General features: G+C 39.0%; 1 protein-coding gene across 1 annotated transcript in view; it reads right to left on the bottom strand.

Moving 5' to 3' along the window:
* Positions 1–7,042: 7,042 nt before the first annotated feature.
* Positions 7,043–21,170, bottom strand: part of sparc (secreted protein, acidic, cysteine-rich (osteonectin)) — a 33,605-nt gene continuing 19,477 nt past the window's right edge. The window contains exons 6-10 of the mRNA XM_048543404.2: positions 19,297–19,417; positions 13,847–13,983; positions 11,612–11,760; positions 9,178–9,326; positions 7,043–7,912 (exon numbers count right to left, since the gene is read on the bottom strand). Of these exons, the coding sequence (XP_048399361.1) occupies positions 7,884–7,912; positions 9,178–9,326; positions 11,612–11,760; positions 13,847–13,983; positions 19,297–19,417 (585 nt within the window). The 3' untranslated portion in view covers positions 7,043–7,883. The remainder of the gene's footprint in view (positions 7,913–9,177; positions 9,327–11,611; positions 11,761–13,846; positions 13,984–19,296; positions 19,418–21,170) is intronic.

Raw genomic sequence — 21,170 nt, 5'->3', positions numbered from 1 at the left:
CCACACCTGGTGAAGACACTGGTGTTTAATGTGAGGCTTTCAATATTGTTGCATTATTTCTCAAAATTGTTATGTCTGAACATTTGAACATTTGAACGTTTGAACTTCTAACAGGATAGATAGTTACATCTGACATCATGACGTGTCAAATGAGAGATTATAAGTGAGATTGCTGCAGTCTTCCAATACAAACCTCATGCATGTTCCCAATGTTCTTTACTCCGCCACTTAACAGCAGTACATTTGGCCACCTACATCTTAAACTCATTAAACAGCTCCACCTTTCTACCTCTTTCCTTCATTAAATGCTTCTTAAAACCAGCTTTGAGATTACCTCTCCCAATATCTTAATGACTTAGTGTTTATCCCTTGTTTCCAGCTACTCTGTAAAGCAGCTTTGGATCATTTACTATGTGAAAATCACAATATAAATATGTTTTGATACTGTAAAGTAGGATTCCAGCTGGTCCGAGTGCAAATTCCTGCCGTGTATTTAGGTCAGGGGCAGGTTAACATTGTAGTTAGTCTCAAGTATGGATTCCCTAGGGCAGGCTAAATGGAACATTTTAACAATTTATTGGCTCTGTTTCAGCTAGGCTTGTGAACTTAAAATTTCCTCCGCTGGGTAAACTTGTGATTCTCTCACAAATGAACACTGACTATTTGCAAGGAGGGATTTGATAGTGGTGGGAAGTAACTTGGCTGTGACAATCCAGTTCTTGGAATTTTCCAGCACTTGGAATATTCTATTTTAGGATGTTGCTTCAAGATTAGACAAACATACTCTAGTGAGTTGCTGACCTGAAGCTGCATAAAGAATGGCAATTGCTGTTTATGACGCTTCCATGGGCACAACTAAACTGAGATTGTATGGTATGTCAGCTGCTAGTGACGTGCAAAGAATAGTGAGAGGCTGCTTTATGCTTTAAAGGAAGAAAACACATGGTCAGTGAAAATACATTTTGGAAACACCCTTGAACTGTTGCTGTTCATTAGAATACTTGAATTGCAGATTTCTTATCTTGCTTCAGAAGTATTAAAATGCATTGCCTTGTGGCAGTGTTACTAAATAAGTGTTGAAATTCGTGCTTGCTGCGGATTTACTTTCATTGTACCTGTGTCAGGATGATCTTCAATAGGTGATCACTGTTAGTGATAAAGGAGCCCTTGTACCCTGTTCAGCTAATATGTTAATTAGCTGGAAAACAATTTAATTGAAAGATATTTGATTACAAAGGCAAACAGTATTGCTTTTGGAATTAGGTATCCCTGTGGAGGTAAATGTGTTAAAAAGAAAATAGAAGGGAAAAGAAAGAGTTTGTGCTGGAGAAACTCATCAAGTTTGGCAGGGAGTGAAACAGGGCTAACACTGAGTCAAACATGACTCTAGATTTCTGTGGTATTTGCTTTTGAAAAAGGTTTGTGCCTTCTGTTAAGATAAAAACATTAGTTATGCAGTCTGAGATGGAGATGATTTTGCTTTTGATGTACATACCATTTGGGTTTTACAGCTAACTACAGACAAAAATGAAATGGATGAATTTCACGCAGCCAGTGAATCATGCCTTTTCAAAGGCAAGGCATCAGCTTCCCCTTCTCTGCCCCATCTGGGGCAAACGCCATTAACCATGCAGATAGGCCCGGACTGCCAGTCCTTTTCCGGGTGCGCAATTGTAGTAATAGCAACGAGGTCAGCCTGCTGGACTTCATAGAGTATGAGTTCTCTGACCGGGGCTGTTAATCTAGTCCAATCAAGGAGCCCTGGCTGACAGATACAGAGGAGTATCAGGGATTCTGCCACTCTGATAGCTGGATCAGAAGAGGCAATACTAAAGACAAGGACTGTCCATGTGTAAATTAAGACTGACTTCCTGATTGGTTAGTGACCTCAGTGGAGTTATTTTAGTAACAGCCCTTTTCCATTTGGTACCAGCATCAGGGATAACTATTTACTCTGGGATATCCAGCATAGAGTCATTGAGGAACAGAGTATTACAGCATGGACATAGGCCCTTTGGCCCAAACTGGTCCATGCTGACCATTGTGCCCAGTCAGGTAGTTCCAATTGCCTGCATTTGGTCCATATCCTTTCAAATCCTTCCTATCTAAATACCTATCCAAAAGTTTTTTAATGTTGCTATTGTACCTGCCTCAACCACTTTCTCTGGCAGCCCATTCCATATACGCACCACTCTGTGTAAAGATGTTGTTCTTCAGGTCCTTGTTAAATCTTTCCCCTCTCACCATAAAACTATGTCGTCTAGTTTTCAATTACCCATCCATTCAAACATGACTCTTTAGATTTCCGCGGTATTTGCTTTTGAAAAAGGTTGGTGCCTTCTGTTAAGATAAAAATATTAGTAACGCAGCCTGAGATGGAGATGATTCTTCCAATCTATACCGCTCGTGATTTTATACACCTCAATAAGGTCACCCATCATTCTCCTATGTTCCAAGGAATTAAGTCCTATCCTTACCAATCTATCCCTATAACTTGGACAACAAAGTGTGAAGTTGGATGAACACAGCAGGCCAAGCAACATCAAAGGAATAGGAAAGTTTGACATTTCGGGCCGAGATCCTTCTTCAGAAATGGGGGAGGTGAAGGGGATTCTTAAATAAATAGGGAGACGGGGTATCCCCATAATTTGTTAGCTTACAAGTCATGGCAACATCCTTGTAAATCTTCTTTGCACACACTCCAGTTTAACTGTCTTCCCTATAACAGGGTGACCAAAACTGTACACAATGATTTATAAAATAGTCCGATAATGTTCTAAATGCCTTGCCTAATGAAGGCCAGCATGCCAAATGACTTCTTCATGACCCTGTCCACCTGTGACACCTCTCTCAAAGAAGTATGTACTTGTATTCTGAGGTTCCTCTGATCCACAACACTCCTCAGGACCTTATTAATTACTGTATGAGTTCAACCTTGGTTTGACTTTCTAAACTACAACACCTCACACTGAATTGCATTTGCCAATCCTCAGCTCACTTCCCCATCTGATAAAGATCCCTCTGTAATTTTTGATACCCTTCTTTGCTATCAACGATAATTCCTAATTTTGTATCATCCACAATCTTAATATTCACATTCTGATGCACATTCACATCCAGATAATTTATGTAAATAAAAAATAACAAAGATCTCAGCACAGACTCCAGTCTGAGAAACAACCTTCAACCATCACCCTTCGCTTTCTACCCTCAAGCCAATTTTTAATCCAGTTAGCTAACTCTCCCTGGACCCCATAAGACCTAGTCTTCATCAATAGCCTCCCATGCCAAAGACCTTACTAAAGTCCATTTGGACAATATCCACTGCCCTACCCTGATCTATTCTCTTGAAAATCTCTTCGAAAAATGATAGAAGATTTGTCAGACATGACTTCCTGCACACAAATCCATGTTGACTATCGCTAATCAAACCTTGGCAATCCAAGTATTTGTTGATCCTGTCCCTCAGGGTCCTCTCCAATAATTTGTCTACCACCGATGTCAGGCTGACTGGCCTGTGCTTCACTGGCTTGTCTTTGATACCTTTCTTTAACAATGGAAAAACATCAGCCGCCCTCCAGTCTTGCGAAACTTCCACAGTGACTAACGCTGAAGCAAAAGTCTCTGCAACGTCCTCTGCAATTTCTCACTTAGCCTCCCACAGCATCCAAGGGTGGACTTGATCTGGTCCAGGGGTCTCCTCTCTGGTAACATGCATGCGGTCCAAAACAACCCCACTTGTTTCCTTTATTTCCTTAGCATCCATGATTCTCTCCTCAGTAAACACTGAGGAGAAATATTCAGTAAAAATTTCCCCCATATCCTGTGACTCCACACATAGACAGTCATGCTGATCTTTAAGGGGACCTGTTCTCTCCCTAGTGACCCTTTTCCTCTTAATATATCTATAGAACCTCTTGGAAGGTTTATGTGCCAGATCCATCTCATACCCTCTTCTTGATTTCCCTCTTAAGTGTGCTTCTCCACTTTTCATATTCGTCTCGGGATTCACTTGAGCCCGATAGCTTAAACCCAATGTATGCCTGATAACAAAGTGTGAAGCTGGGTGAACACAGCAGGCCAAGCAGCATCTCTTCTTCTTTATCCAGACCAGACCCTTTATCCATTCCTCCCACCCCCATCTCCTACCCACTAACCTTATCCCGCCCCCTTGACCTGCCCATCCTCCCTGGACTGACCTATCCCCTCCCTAACTCCCCACCTACATTCACCCTCACTGGCTCTAACCCCGCCTCTTTGACCTGTCTGTCTCCTCTCATCCTATCTTCTCCTTCATCCATCTTCTATCCACCTACCCCTGTCTCCCTACTTATTTCAGAATCCCCTTCCCCTCCCACATTCCTGAAGAAGGGCCTCAACCCGAAACATCAAACTTTCCTGCTCCTCTGATGCTGCTTGGCCTGCTGTGTTCATCCAGCTTCACACCATGTTATCCCCATCTTGTTGTTAGGTTCTAACTGTATGGCCGCATTTGATGACGGCTTAAGAATATCCTCTGTAAGCACTGTTGTAATGTCCCCCATTCTCAAAAGGGCAACTCCCCCTCCTCGCTTACTTGTATTCCTCTCTTGCATGTAGCTTCTGTATCCTCCAACATTGAGCTGCTGGTTCTGCGCTTCTCTCAGCCATGTTTCTGATATGGCTGTAATACCCCAGTCCCCACTGCCAATCCATGCTCTGAGCTCATCTGCCCTATTAGTCAGGCTTTGTGCGTTGAAATAAATGCACTTGAAATCAGAGGTTTGCCTTCCTTTACTGTGCCCCTGGCTATTCTGAATAGTAAACTTGCTCTCGATAGTTAATGTATTTTCCCCTGACTTCTTGATGCCCCTGCTAAACTAGTTTAAATCCTCCCGTGTAACACTAGCAAATCTCTCCATGAGTGTATTGGACCCCCTCCAATTCAACTACAACCCATCCCTCTTGTACAGGTCACCTCTATCCCAGAAGAGATCCCAATGATGCAAGAACTGAAAGCCTCGCCCCTGATACCAGGTCCTCAGCCACACACTCATCTGGCCAATCTGTTTCTTTATATCCTCATTGGTGCATGGCAGTGGGAGTAATCCCAAGATCCCCCTTGAGGTCCTGCTTTTTAACTTATTACCTAACTCCCTGTACTCATTTGGCAGCACCCCATCCCTTTGCCTACCTGCATCATTTATACCATGGGGCACAATGACCTCTGACTGTTCACCCTCCCCCTTCAGAATGTTCTGCAACTGCTCAGAGACTCCCTTGACCCTGGCACCCTGGAGGCAACACGCCATCCTGATGTCTCTTCAATACCTTGACAACATGTTCTGTCTGACCTGCTGTGCAGTCATGATGACTGTGGCAATGTCTCCCAGAATTCTGCTGCAAAGTGTGTTTTTCTGACGACTGTGAGTGTTAGAATCAGGCTAGCCTTGGAAATGAGAGATAAGTTGGAAGTTATTGAAGCTGGTTTGGGATGATAGTATGAGAAAATTCATGATGGTTTCACTGAAACAAACCTCCCCATGAAACTCAAAAAAAGACACGTTTCCAAAATATGGTAAGATTCAGCCCGAGATGTGCAATAAAGAGAGATACTTGTGTACCCCTATACATAGCTATTCAGTCAGATTTTTAAGTAAAACTTTCTGGAATTTCCTCCCGCAATCTTCATTTTCTAAGACCATCCTGAAAGTTTTGACAGTCAAACCCTCTTAATGGAGAAATCCCCTCACCCACCTTCATCATCCGTTATCTTTGTCTTGCCATTGGTTTCTATCTGATTGTGGAAGTTCGATGTGCCTCAAGAAGGTTTTTCACATTACACGGCTTATTTTTCTAAGTGGAAGATGTTATGTAACATGCAGTTACTTGTTTTATAAAGGCCATTTCATATTCCTTTTGTGTACACAAAATCTTCATATTGTTCATTCATCATTTTAACAATCCTCTGAGTTGGAATTCATTGTCCTTTTGTACACCTATCTTGTGGTCCCACAGATGACATATTGATTTGTTTTCAGTATATTTGCATGAGAAGATTTATTGCCTATTTATGCAGCATAGGTTGAGTCCCATTCGTAAAATATCTTGACATAGTCATATATGATTTGTATGATTGGATAATATAAATTTTGAATACATGCATGGTTATCACCTTAGTATCTAATATTATGCAGAAATTTCTATTAGCCTGTGTTCTGTGGCTTACAGCGTGTACAATATTGAACTATAAATTTTAAATTGGCTTTACACAGCATTTTCATAGTTTGTATTCACTGACTTTGTAGTCTATGTCTCAAAATTTATTTATGCCAGATGATGCATTGGTATATTAGATTTTACCTTTTTTATGTGGCATTACATCGATCTTATATTGTTTGAGACGTAATTTAATGCTATTTTTCGCAGTAAATTTAATTAGGTAATGCTTAGATTGTATCAAACATAATTTATATCAAAATGCATTGCTGAGAATATAATGTTAAGGACAGTAAGGACTGCAATTTACATCTATAAACCACATTTGCTCTCCTACTGAACAATAGTTTATGACCTACAGTTTAGATTTTATGGTTAAAATGCACAATAACTTGTCTTGATTTCGTAGGCTAAGATGAATAAGCATAACTGAAAAGCTAGAGACAGTTCTGTCAGGAGTGAAGTTAGGAAACACTTCTATACTCAAAGGATTACAGATATTTGTATTTTTATTTTTCAAATTTTAAGAATGAGATTGATATCATTTTGTTAACTGAAGATATTAGAAGATTTGAGGCAAAAACAGTATATGAGGTTGGGTTGCAGATCAGCCAACATCTTATGATTGGCAGAACAGACTTGAAGAGCTAAATGGCAAATTCTTGTTCTTCTCATGATATTACAATTAATATTCTACTGCATCTTCGCATGGGTTGTATTATAATTTACTGCAGAGCATATAACATTGTATTACATAACCCTATTATTCAAAGTAATGCTGCAGTGTAATTTGTGATTGCATTGCACTATATAACATGGAGTTAAGAACCACGGGTATGCAATATATGATAGCACTGTAGTGTTGTTTTATTGCATTGTACAGTGAACAGTTAAGAAGCACTTAACAAAATATTTTAGCTCCCTGACCAGGTACAAAGTCCCAAACATACAAAAGTTGGAATACGTATGGTCTCTGCAGTGAAATAAAACACTTCCAACATCTCAACTGCATGAAAGAAAGATTTTGTTTTAATTTTTTTATTAGAAAGAAGAAATATTGAAAGTGTGCTTCTCATGTGTTAGCGGATTGCAAAATGATCTGTTCGAGGTAGACTTTCTCCAACCTATACGATCACATTCTTGTTTTCCACATTCGGTTACATGCTCATTAACATTTGGTGCGTTCTTTCCTCCTGCTTTACAATCTTTTTTAGGTACAAAACAAATTACCTTAGCACCCCTGCTTTAAATACAAACCCAAAACAACTTTTTAACAGCAGACTGAAATTAATTTTCTAACACCCAGTCATCAATCTATATCAATCATTGTCTACCTGGATAAAGGACAGAAGCTGTGATCCTCCTGGCTTCTGGACATTAAAGGGCTAATTTAATATGCGATGTTTCTTTTCTTCCTTGGGCAAAAATCTAGATAGCATTATATTAACACATGCAAAGTTGCTCTCTAAAATTGACAAGGACACTTAAAAAAACAAGATATGGTCACGTTTTAACAATTGAAGAAAGACGTATGTCTTTTTTGTTGACAAGATGTTATTGGAAGCACATGCACTGTGTTACAGTGGTATAGATATAAATGAGAGTAGCACCATTAATGTCGTCAGACTCTACATAGCACCACTACCCGAAGGTAGCAATGGGCAGCATAGGCATAGAAACAGAGTTTATATCAGAAGGTTGCTGTCAATATCCTCTGTAAGAAAAAAAGCACTAAAATTAGTTTCTTATTCATCAGACCAAATACCTAACAAATGCATCACAGTACACAAAACAATTTTATATTGTGCAGATAATATCTTATTCTTACCATAATCAAAAGCCTCAATGGAAGTAGGGTATGGGAAGTTGGAAGGGGTGATGGAGTGAGGGGAATGCTAATTTTCAACTGACTGGAGATTCAAATTTTCATTGCCAGTTGAGTGACCATTATAGGAATTGGCTAACAATCCCTTTTTTTTCCCCAAGAGAAGACTGAGATGTTACTACAATAGAAGTCAAACCTATAAAACCAGATTTATGAGCCTTGGAGAAGTTGAAAAGACCCCTATAATTTCAAGTCTTCAGTTATTTTTAAAACAAAATCATTTGTCCTGTAAGCAAACAAGACAGCCATATTGTGTCAGCAACATTCCACAACATTGAAATGAATGACCAATCGACATGTAACGTTTTGCTGTGACCTGCTCTGTTGACCAGGAAGCTGGGAGAATGCATTGTTACTTTAATTATGTTTTTTAAAACTACACTTGGACCGCTAAAACAGTGAGACAACAACTGGGTTTGATGCCTTATCCAAAGTTCAGCATCTCCACAAAATATTATCTTGGGACTATGCAGATAAGTATTTGCGTATGGGACACATGTTTACACCATTTGACTTAAGTTGTCACCAATTTAAACAAAGGTCTTAGGAACTAAATTTTAAATAATGAATCCACACTGGCAGTTTTTTTTTGTTTACTGCCCAAATGTAAATGTGGTGTTATAGTTTAATTATCATTTATAAAAACTACCCAATTGTAATTTCCACTAAGATCAATGGAAATCTATACCTAATATTTTGACATTTGTCTGCAGTTTGTAAGATGCATTCCTTCTAATCCCTGTTCATTTTTGGCTGGTATCAACTACATGTTCTCGTTTCCTCTTCCTTATGAAAACAGCTATTTTTCTATTAAAAAGAACCTGCTTCCATTTAAACTTACCAATACAACCTGCTTAAATGGACATCTTATTTCTGTCTCTATTACCCATTTTATACTGTATTTTGGCCTGAAATTTTCATTTACTCCAAACATTGATTTTCACAAACAATATCCTCAAGTTATGATCCAATTGTCAGCATGAAGAGTTTTCCCCATCACCTTTCTCATTCCCTTCAATTTAATGCTTGAAAGTAAGTATAAACCTAAACAAGTGACATGGTCAGTATTTGTTCCCGCTGAGTGAGATACTCACCCTCTTTGATACCAAAACATGTGGCCCACTCCTCAAGGGCGATGTATTTGTCATTGTCTGCATCACACTTCTGGAAGAAGCGAGTGGTGCAGTGCTCCATTGGAACAAGGGGAGCACGTAGGGGAGCTAGCTCAGAGTGAGAAAGGTATCTGGATTTAAAACAAAAGGTACGGTTATAGGACTGCAACATTTCACAACATAGCTTAATGTTGTTGTTGTAAACAATTCATTCCTACCCTAACCTAACAAGAAAACGATCCACAGGGCTATGCAGAAAAAGCAGTTGGACAGGACTAATTCCCTAATGCTTCCGAAGTACTGTCACATGCATGATGAACTTATAGACTCCTTCTGTGCTCTGTGATTCAATAAATCATTGAAATCTAGAATACAGGACACAGTCTCAGGGTTAGGGACTGATCTCTTCAACTGAGATTAGGCGAAATTTCTTCACTCATGGGGTTGTGAATCTTTGGAGTTGTCTACTCCAGAAAATTATGAATACTCCATCCTTGACTGTATTTAAGGCTGGGACAGATATTTTTTGTGTCTCTCAGGGAATCAAGAGATATAGGGAATGTGTGAGACAGAGGAGATTAAACTCAAGATCAGCCATGATCATACTGAATGAAGGAACAAGCTTGACAGGCAGCATGGTTCTCTCCTGCTACTGACTTGTGTTCTTGTATATCATGTGCAGAAATCCTCTACTTAAATCCATTTTTACTGTGCAAAACAGCAATTTGTGAATATTGTAACATTCAGAGAACAAGACAGTTCCAATGCTAAATTGGACAGCTCAAAAATGTAAGCCACATTTGATACTCGTTAGGAACAAGCTTGAGACAGGGGTCGAGATGAGAGGCAGCTTGTTGTAATGTTTTGAATAAGACACTCCAATAATTCAAGACTGATTGAACTGCTCATTTTCAGCAGTTGGTTAGAGCCAGTCAGAGGAAAAGGTTTCTATGTTTGGGCTATTAGTCAAGTACACATGATCAGTGAGAAGAATCTCCATCCCAAATAAGGTGCTGTCACAAGCGCTGATACTTTAGGACCCAGGAGATAGAGGAGACAAGTGACACAGCTACATGTCAGGATTAAGGCTTAGGAAACTGCCGATACAATGAGTGTGTTTGGAAGAAGCCATGTGCCATTAATAGTTCACGGTGGTTGACAGGGAAGGAGAAGGAAGCACACAGGCAATATTTGCTTTGTGCAACTGAGACCTCAGAGCTTGAAAAACCATAGGGGCATTACCAGCTGTCAAAAAGGTGCCAAAAAAGGTGGAGTTATGCTTGCAGGTAGGTACATTTTCAAGAATCTGTGACAGCTACCTCCCAGGAAAGAAGGGAGAAGTACTAAAATATGAGCAGTCATTGGGGAAATCTGTGATGGAATTGCTCTTGAGGGAATACTGAAAGTAGGTCTTTGAAAGAGTAGAAATTGGAATACCTTGTAAAATTTAATGAGATTTGATAATCTAGTACATCTTGGGGATTGTGAGAAATTTATGAGATTTACCTTGGCCACATTTGCGAATTGGTATGTGCTGTGGAGAGTTTGGCCACAGTCTGTCTGTTACTCCTATGTATCTCAGGCTAATTCTTAATGTTAGAATATAAATTTAGATGTAGTCTAAATTGCATTACTGTTCTAAATTTGTACAATAAAGCTTAATGTTGTTGGTTCAAACCTTAGAATTTTGTGTCTTTATTCTCTTTGTAAATACTTGGAACTCACTTTTCTACTTTATAAAAAGGTGTTACAGGTCCCTGGCTAGATCATAATTAAAATCTGGAGGTCATGTGCGAGAAATAAAAGTTCTAGTGGTTACAAATCTCAAATGCATTAGACAGAATGACCAATAAAGTCCCCTAAGACACACAGACCACTCATTTGCTCCCCAAACTTTCTGTCTGCAGGTGAAACCTGTGAACATAGTTGGAGATCAGCATGTGAAATTAAAAATTCAAAAGTGAAAGACAACGGCCAAACGAGACCTGTTCATTACAAAATTAAAGAAAATTAGTTTATTTCAACCATCATAAATATTTTGATTTTTTTGATGCATTTTGAATCCTTGGAATTTTCTGTGTCAGACGGTTGAGGAGGCTCAGTCATTTTTAATGAATGTTTAATGTAGTGCTTCATCGATTTTTAAATATCAGTGACACAAAGAGATATGGGAAGAATGTGGGGGAGTAAAAGCAGCGAAGTGAATGATCAGCCATAATTTTATTGATTGATAGAGCAGGCTTGAAGGGCTGAATGGCCTATTCTTGCTTCAGTGCTCCTACTTGTGCATCACTGAGAAACCTCAAGAACTGACATATTTTCCAAGAGTGGATTGGTAGTTAATTCTCAATTTTTAGATACCTGACCATCAGCAAAATCCTACTAACAAGTATCGGGTGAGTCTTGCAAAGCTTACTTATCAGCTGGGTGTTGATCAAGTTGTCCAAATTGCCAATGGACAGGGAAAACAAACATGTTGTAGTTCTTCTCAAAGTCATGAGCCAGAAGGTCCAAGGAATGTTCTCCAGCCTGCAGACGCTTTTCATTTTCATACATCTTCTTCACCTGTTGGACAAAGGACAACAATCATCAGAGTTTCTGCCATGATACCAACAGTGCAACTTCCAATTTACTATTACATTGCCACTGCAAAAAAATGGACTAGACAGAAGGAGGATACCTCTACATGCCTGTTTAGGTCGCAGAGTACGTGCAAATGAGGGATAAACTGCATAATTCTTCACCTAATTTTTCGTGCAAATTTAAGAATAATGTATCAATGAGGAAGTGACTATTGCAAAACACTGCTCATTAAATTGAAATATTAGAAATAACTGCAGTAAAAAAAATAATGGAACTGGTAGTCAGGTTATCTCCGTAGGGTTAGCCTTACTTGGATAACTCATGTGAAGCCAGTTTTGTAGAAGGTATTTAAAAACAGAACTAAGCATGTAATCACAACAGATGGGGCACTCAAGGATTTGGGTACACAGTGAGGGTGTGAGAGGATATAAGGACCTCAGCAGGAAGTGGTCATGACATGGGCTTTAATGTCCTGGAGTGTGAGGGAGCACAGGTAGTCAATGATTTCAAAAGGAAATTGGATGGGCATTGAAATAAATAAATCATACAGATTTATAGAGACAGAGAGGGCCTGTGGGACTTGCTGGATTGTTCAGAGAAGAAATAGCTTGAGTGTGAGTCGACAAATAGCATCATGGTGTGCCGAATACACGCCAAGCACAAGATCCAGGGAGAAGTTTTTCAAGTTTGGGATAATGAAGGCCTTCCCACAATTAGCAATAGAACCCTATATTTCTTTTTCTGCCCAGCAATTGCTGAAGTTAAAAAGCCTTCTAGAAGGATAGCCAACAAAGGAGGTCACAGTTAGGTACTTTTGGTGTTGTGGAGCGTGTTGCAAATTGGGCTGGGAGACCTTCAACCAATCATGGCAGGAGCCAGAGATGGAGAGGGATCACAATCTCGGTCAAAGACAAATCTCATCTCTATTTCATTGCTGGGTTTTCCAAGTCCCAAGAATCTTGGCCAACAATTGTTAAAAATTGAATTGTACTGTGGAAGCAGAATTTTAATGTAAAGCTAAAATTTGAAATCTATCCAAGATGGGATATTTGCACAGTTGTTAAAAGTTATTAAAAGGACAAAGGGCCTGATCAGTTGAGACATTGTGTATCTGTGGAATTCTTTACTACAGAACGCTGTTGAGGCTGAGTTGTTAAGTATATTCAAGGATGAGATAGACAGACTTTTTTCCAGTAAGGACATCAGGGAAGTGTAGCTGAGGATTATTAGATCAGCCATGTTCTCATTGAATGATGGAGCTGAGTTGATTGGCTGAATGCTCTACTTCTGCTCTATTGTTTTATAGTCTTGAGTTCCCTTTTTATTCAACTTTTATTCCCTTTTGCTCAAGATTTGAGAGTTCACGGGTGTAGATGTTGCACTGAAGTCAATATGTTTGAGAAATTAACACGTATATTAAATTATAATTATTTTATTGTAAATTGTCATAAAATGAAAGGAAATTTTGAAGTATCTGGGATCTAAGGACTGAGGAAGTCTGGAAGAAAATATCAATGAACTCTGAAATTAGTAACATCTGAACCACTATAAATGGTTGATTTTGAGCGTTCTCATGCATGCTGAGAATATCAGCATTTTTAGGGAGTCTTCAGTAATACACTTTATTTCCTGGGATGCTTCATATAGAAATGCTTGAAAACCAGCTCCACGAAGAATACTGTATATGGCCATATCCACATTGTAAATGCTAAAGCGAGGGCTTGAACCATGTTGAAGTTATCACACAGGCAGACTGTAGCCTTGCAGAAACACAACAGATCAAATAACCTTCAAATGCTCAGATTCTACAATCCATGTCATAGTCAATGCTAAATTTCTGAATCCTGGCATATCAACACTGAAGATCTGCAAAGAGAAGCCAGCTGTTTTCTCAAAAGGTACAGGGGTAAGAATGATCTGGCCTATTCTATACATTTTTTACAAGTAACTGAAGACTAAAAGGAGAGGGAATAAATGATTTTTTTTTCTTTTTTTTAAAAAAAAGTACAAGGCTGACTTTTTTTGGCATTTTGCCATTAATGAGTTAAAGAAGTGTGAATTTTCTTGCCTTCATCTTCTGTTTTTCAGTGAGGAGGTTGGTTTCCTCGTTGTCACGCTCATAAAGGGTCACAAGAACATTCTTCAGCCAGTCACGCATACGCAGCGGGAACTCAGCCAGTTCACTATCAATGCATTCCTGGATGACTACAGGGAAAGAGATCATATCAAAGATGTTAAAAATCTCGTATGAAGTATTTGTGTTATTCCATTCTACCTTGGAGCAATTAATTTCCATTCTGTCCAGACCGAGTGGAGTCAACAGATGGAAAACTAGCAGTTCCAGACTGACATACAGAGTAGCATGACAATACAATGAGACACTGTACAGCCAAATAAGTTAACAAATGGTGCCAAGGATGCAGAACTTCATTTTCATTGAAACATTAATGAAGCTGGCATGGTTGTCTTTAGAACAGAAGAGATTAAGGGGAGATTTCATAGAAATGTTCAAAAGCCTGCCTGGTTTTGACAGAGTTGAAGGGAAATTAGTTCCAATGGCAGAACAGTGAGTAATTAGAGGGCTCAGATTTAAGACAAGGAGGATAATTTATTTTTTTCATGTAGCAAGTTATGATCTGAAATGCACTGCCTGACAGGTAGGTGAAACCAGATTAAATAATAAGTTTCAAAAGGAATTTGTTAAGTATTCTAAGGAGATCAAATTTGCAGATATACCAGATAAGAGCAGCAAGATGGGACTAAGTAGATAGCATTTTAAAAGAACTGGCACAGCTAAAATGGGTAAAATAGCCTTCTTCTGTGCTGGAGCATTCTGTAATGATACAGAATTCAAAAGCTATTGGTCCAGAATAGATCTTCCAAGGCCTCATCTGCAGTAAGGATCAATGCATGTTGGAAGCATGCATCACAAAATCACACACACTGGATGTATGGTTTTCCAGCGAACATCTGTGGCTTATAAGGTATTACTCCACAGATATTGAATCTTCCCTTAAATAGAGAGCAGTAGTTAACCCAGTGTGGTCAGTAATCAGAAAAGATGTCTACATTGGTGAGTTATTACTGCTAACAGTAATTCATCCAGTAACATGCACTTATTCACAGAATTTGCATATTCCATTACAGCAGTTTACATTCAAACAATGAAGGATTTGCGTGGACTGAAGCTTATCAAATCTTTCAGAAGTCTCTTAAAAATGCTTCACGCAATAAATTACTTTGAAAAGCAGTGATTGTTATGCCGGCAACACAGCAGCCATTTTGCACACAGCAAGTTTTCACAAACAGCAGAGACACACACGCTGTGTGCAGGTGGCATTTTGAGGAAGAGTTAAATAATGGAAAAGATGTCTCACTCAAAGTGACTTTGTGTCATCAGCTGACGATTGGAGGGCGGTGGAAGGTGGCGATGGTGGGAAGGGGGAGAAATATGAAAAATGTGCTGTTATGAAGCAGGAATGAATCAATTTGGAATGATTAAAATTAGAAAATTTTCTGCAATGAACTCTCTAAACCCTGAAGCATTTTGCACATGTTTATAGAGGTGACAGTCACTTGCAAGTGTCTCTCCCAGCCATATAGCATCCTGGCTTGGAACTATATTGTCATTCCTTCACTGCTAAAGGGTCAAAATCCTGGAAATCCCTCTCTCATAGTTCTGTGAACATTGCTACACTATTTGAACTGCTCAGTGATTCAAAAATAGCCAGCAGTGCCAACATCCTGAATGAATAAAATAAAAGGGAAATCAAACTTAGAGGTAAACCCAAAGTAGTCCCTGAGCCACAGTAATCATGGAATAAGGTAGTTTATATTTATGGGTCTGAAGCAAAATGTTTAGAATAGCTTTCATGAAGAGGTCCATTTATCGAGTTAAAAGGCTTTGCAAAGCAGATTAAAGGTTGGTGCTTTAACAGTCAATCTTTTTGTATGCTCCTGTAATAAAACTTGCCCGATATTCCATTGATGTATTCCTTTTCAAAACAAGGAGTGATGCAGAATGATAGGTTGGACCTGCTACAATGTTAGGCATTCAAAGTAATGATTTCTGCCCTTCCATTGAAACGCCACCCCTCATTCATTGCTTTTGCCTCATAGCAGCTGCTGATTTAGTCGAAAAGCTGATATTATGAAAGCCTCTGCAATATCTAAGAGTAAATCTCTGTTTCAAATCTTTATAGTCAAAAAATGTTTGCGATGTGGTCAGGCTATGAACATGGAGAATAAAGTGTTGTTGAGGGATAATATGTACTGTGTACAACTTGTAGTGAGATTGTCAGAGGCATCCAAGGCAAACATCTCTCCTTCTTGTTTTTATCCATGCATCATTCTACCTGTCTGTTTATTTCTCTATTTCACGATATTTCTATTTCTTTCTGTCATATATTTGTTTCACTCATTTAATTATTTGAAGATGTGCACTATAAATTTTCTATAAATACTTCTTCTTGTTGTTGTAATTCCTGCGGTCCTCACAGGAACATTCAGCTCTCAAGCCTCCACCATTCAGTTCGACTATGTGCAAACTGTAGTCTCATGCTGTGTACATTCCTTTTTCCCATAACCCTTAATATCTTTGGCAAGCAAGATTCTATCATATTTAAGATCAGCTTTTGGAAGGAATTTCTACATTTCTGCTATGAGGAAGAATTCCAATTTCACTCCTGAGAATCCTGCTACTTACACTTAAATTATGCTTCCAACCCTAGATTCCCCAATCAGAGGTAATGGTTTTTCTCTGCCTACCCTATGCCAGTAATATCTTGAAACCTTCATCAGATCACTCCTTCAACTACTAAATCCCAGCAAAAAGAATTCTTATTTGTATAATCTCCCCTTTTCCTTGAAATCCTGCTATCATTCCAGTAAACCTATACTGAACCCCAGTATTATAGTTGTGATCCAATTAGGGCTGTGATGCAGTAGCAATTCTAATCTCTTGTAATTTGGATATCAAGGTCAACATTCCATTAGCCTTTGATAATCTTCTGTACCTGCTGATGATATTTCAACTATCTACGGACATGAACCCTTTAGTTTTGTTGAACCTCCACTGGTTCCATCTTTTCATCATGTTGGAATGATATAGCCTTTTTAGATCCAAACATGGATAAACTGAATCACTTATATTAAATTCCATTTGCCAATTTTCCTTATTCATTTAATCTATGAATGAAGAAAGACATTTTGTCAAAGTTTTTAGTCTTGCAGTCATCAGTAGGACAATTCATAAGAACATCCAAGAAGATTCTTCTAATTGTCCTGAAGAGTACAAAACAAAATTGCTTCAACAAAATGACATTTTCACCAAGCAACACTCAACCTCTGTACAGTCATCCAACTACTGATCGCTTGATTTTTTTGTAAATCATGGACCCTGCAAAATTGCTTACAACGCTGCCTAACTTTGTGTTGTTGACAAACTTGGAATAATACACTAAATATTTGAGGGCTGCTAAAGGAAATTCAATGGATATCTGTGGTTTTAAAGCAATTGTTTAATAAAGCTGCCATAATTTAAGATGACCATAAGATGACCACCTTCACAGTGACCTCAGGTGTTGGTTTGATATAGGACCGTAGAAAACACCAGTTAACAAATATGAGACTCATGGAATTGGAGAGTTAGTATCCAACTTAATTAAAGAAAATTTAGCTTCAGGGCAGAACTCAGCACATCATGGTAATTTATTTGTCCAGCAAAGTTATTAGCTTATAATGACAGAGATTGCTGGAAAAACTCAGCAGATCTAGCAGCATCTGTGAAGGGAAAAATATACGTAACGTTCTGAATCTGATACAAGTCTCTGTCAGAACAGGTTCTGTTCTCTGTCCACAGATGTTGTCAGATCTGCTGAGTTTCTCCAGCATTCTCTGGGCCCGTTTCAGATTTCCACAATCTGCAGTATTTTGCTCCTATATGATAGACAATGATGTTTGCTGAGGGTCAATGCTGGGGCCACACTCTTTTTGATATACAGAAATAACTTGATATTGGAATAGTATAACCTTTCAAAGTGTGTCCATGATAACAAGCTTGGTGATGTGGCAAATAGTGAGGGTGATGCCAGTCAATTGCAACATGTTGTTGATGGACGATATAATGGGCAGACAAGAAGCAGATGGAATTTATTACAGATGAGTGTGAGGTGATCTTTTTTGGCAGACAACAAAGGAAAAAGCTGTACAGACTTACTAGGATAGTTTCAAAGAGGTCAGACCATCACATGGAAGATTTTTGCAGATGGCAGGACATATATAGAGAAGAATGAACAAAGCACATTAATGTATTGGACGTCATAGGGGTATTGTATCTAAAAGGAGGGGAGTTATGCAGAACCTTTCTAAGCTCCACCGTAACTATGACCATAGTAATGAATCCAGTTCTGCTCACCACATATTGGAAAATGTATTTGACTGGGTGCCTAGATTTACCAAAATGATTTCAGGGATGAGGGTTTTTAGCTATGAGCCTAGGCTGGAGAAGCTCAGATTTTGTTTTCCTTAGAGCAGAAGAGATTGAAGAAAGATTTGATAGCGGTGTGCAATACAATGATAGGGTTGGGTAAAGTCAGCAAAACAAAGGTTTTCCCATGGTAAGAGAACAAGAGACCAAAAGTTAAAGCTTTGAGCAAGTGGTGTAGAGGGTATGTGAAGAAGAAGTGTGTGGTAATGACTCTCCTTGTTCTGAGAGTTGTGGAATCAGAGACAATGAATTATTTTAAAGGATGTGCATTTCAGGGAAATAAAATCACAGGCTTGTTTCAATAAGCATGGGACTGACTGCAATTCTCATATAAGAATTGGTATGAACTTAATAAGCTAAATATGTTTGTTCTATGTCATCATGGCTCTGACCCTATGACATGCATCTTCTGTTACCTTCTATAAGTGATGACTCAAGTGGTTGCATGTATGTCTTGCTCAACTGGATGCATGTATGTCAAAACAATGAATTTTGGCTGGATATTCACCTCTGAGACAACTGAAGGCTTCCTCACCTGATGTCCAGCAACATTCGTCTGAACAAAGGTCATTCAATAATTTCACCCTGTTAACGAACACATGGCCAGCTTCTCTGCCAGCCCATGGATAATTAAATTGAATCTGGGACCTTTATAGTTTGTAAGCTCAGTTCTACTCCAAATAATACATTTCTAAAAATTGGATATTTCAGGGCACGTGGTTAGAAGTTTCAATCAAATTGATTGAAAATAATCATGGGAAAGAAGATCCTGATTTAAGCAGTGCCCGTTTAACAGCAGTTTGAATATCCTTTAATGGTTTTAACTCCACTTCGAACATGACCAGAAGATATAAAATCTGGGGCCGCTATGCTGATTAATGATAAGAACTAAACTATCCAATGGAGTAAATACGTTGAGAGAATTCATACAGACAGTATAGTTCAATCAATTAACAGCAAACATCAACTTTCTAGAAGACATTATCCTCCTCTCATATACAATTTCCACTAAAATGGTGAATTTCACATACATTTGCATGGTCCAATGTAGTCCAAGTGGAGCTTGTGGCCCTTCTTGGTTCCCTCCAATGTGCACTTAGTGGCAAAGAGCTGGCAGGCACTGTCATAGGTCTTGTTGTCAGTGCCACAGACCTGAGGAAGGTTATGAAACACAGAAATGTTACTCACTGTTTTTAAAAGCAATGTGAATCTAACCTGCTCAGCACTATCAAGAACAAGGATAGTTGCTCTTGAAGTTATGCTTAATATGCAGTCGTAGAAAATAATGGTCCACCCTAATGTATAAAGTTAGGCAAGTGTCCAAAACAGGCATGCAACCTGAAACTGTCCAACTCCCACTGATGGCTCAGAGCCAAATGATTCCTCCAGGTGAGACTCAGACAGTGGTAAGTTTGAAATGTCAGGCTCTATAATGAAAGTAAACTTCTGGTTTTGAGTTGCTTTACATGGTTGTAATTATATTCTGAGGTGTCATCAGTCTTGTGCATTTTATATCTCAGAAATTGTCATCTATGCATAGTTGTATGAGTGTAACAGGTTTTATTCAGTGTCTTAATATGTCTGCTCCATACTCCAGGATGGCACAGATGACTAGTGGAGTTCCGCAGGGGTCAATGTTGGGATCACAACAATTCAAGTCATGCATTAACGATCTGGATGAAGGAACAGAGGGCATTGCTGCTAAGTTTGCAGGTGACACAAAGATAGGTGGAGGGACAGGTTATGTTAAGGAGGTGGGAAAACTGCAGAGAATTTGGACAGGCTGGGAGAATGGATAAAGAAGTGGCAGATGGAATACAATGTGGGAAATTGTGAGGATATGCACTTTGGTAGGAAGAAAAGAGGTGTAGACAATTTTCTAAATGGGGAAAGGCTTTGAAATTCTCAAGCACAAAGGGACTTAGGAGTCCTGGTTCATGATCCTATTAAAGTTAACATGCAGGATCAGTGGGTAGTTAGGGAGGCAAATGAAATGTTAGCCTTCATTTTGGGAGGACAAGACTAGAGCAGACATGTACTGCTGAGGCTGTAAAATGGTCTGGTAAGACTGTATTTGGAATATTGTGCAAAACTTTGGGCCCTGTATGCAAGGAGGGATATTCTGGCCTTGGAGGGATCCAGAGGAGGTTTACAAGAATGATCTGGGGATGAAGGTGTGGTCATTTGAGGAGTAGTTGAGCACTATAGGTCCGTATCAATAGAGTTTAGAAGGATGAGGAGGGATCTCATTGAAACTTATAGAATACCAAGATGCCTGGATACATGTGGACATGAGAAAAGGTTTCCACGAGTAGGAGACCATAGGACCAGAGAGCACAGGCTTTAGAACTGAGATAAGGAGTGGACAGACTATTACTCCTGAAATTCAGCTAATATTCTGAAAATCTGAGCTCAAATCCTGCCAAGGAAGATGGTGGAATTTAAGTTCAATTTTTAAAAATATCTGGAATTAAGAATCTACTGATCACTATGAAACCACTGTCGATGGTTGAAAAATCCCACCTCATTCACTAATGTCCTTCAAAATAGGAAATCTGACGTCTGCACCTGGTCTGACCTACATGTGACTCTAGACCCACAGCAATGTGGGTGACTCTTAACTGCCCTCTCGGCAATTAGGGATGGGCAATATGGCTGGCCTAGCCAGTGTCACCCTCATCTCATGAATTAATTGAAAAAATGAATTTCTTCAGCCAGGAGGGGGTGAAACTGTGGAACTCACTGCCACAGAAGACTGTGGAGGCCAAGTCATTGAGTGCATACAAGACAGAGATAGATAGGTTCTTGATTAATAAGGGGATCAAGGGTTACGGGGAAAAGCAGGAGAATAGGTTTAAGAAACATATCAACAATGATCAAATGGTGAAACAAACCCAATGAGTTG

Source organism: Stegostoma tigrinum, chromosome 13, assembly GCF_030684315.1.
Source record: "Stegostoma tigrinum isolate sSteTig4 chromosome 13, sSteTig4.hap1, whole genome shotgun sequence".
Taxonomy (NCBI): Eukaryota; Metazoa; Chordata; class Chondrichthyes; order Orectolobiformes; family Stegostomatidae; genus Stegostoma; species Stegostoma tigrinum.
This window is presented reverse-complemented; position numbering and strand designations above follow the sequence as displayed.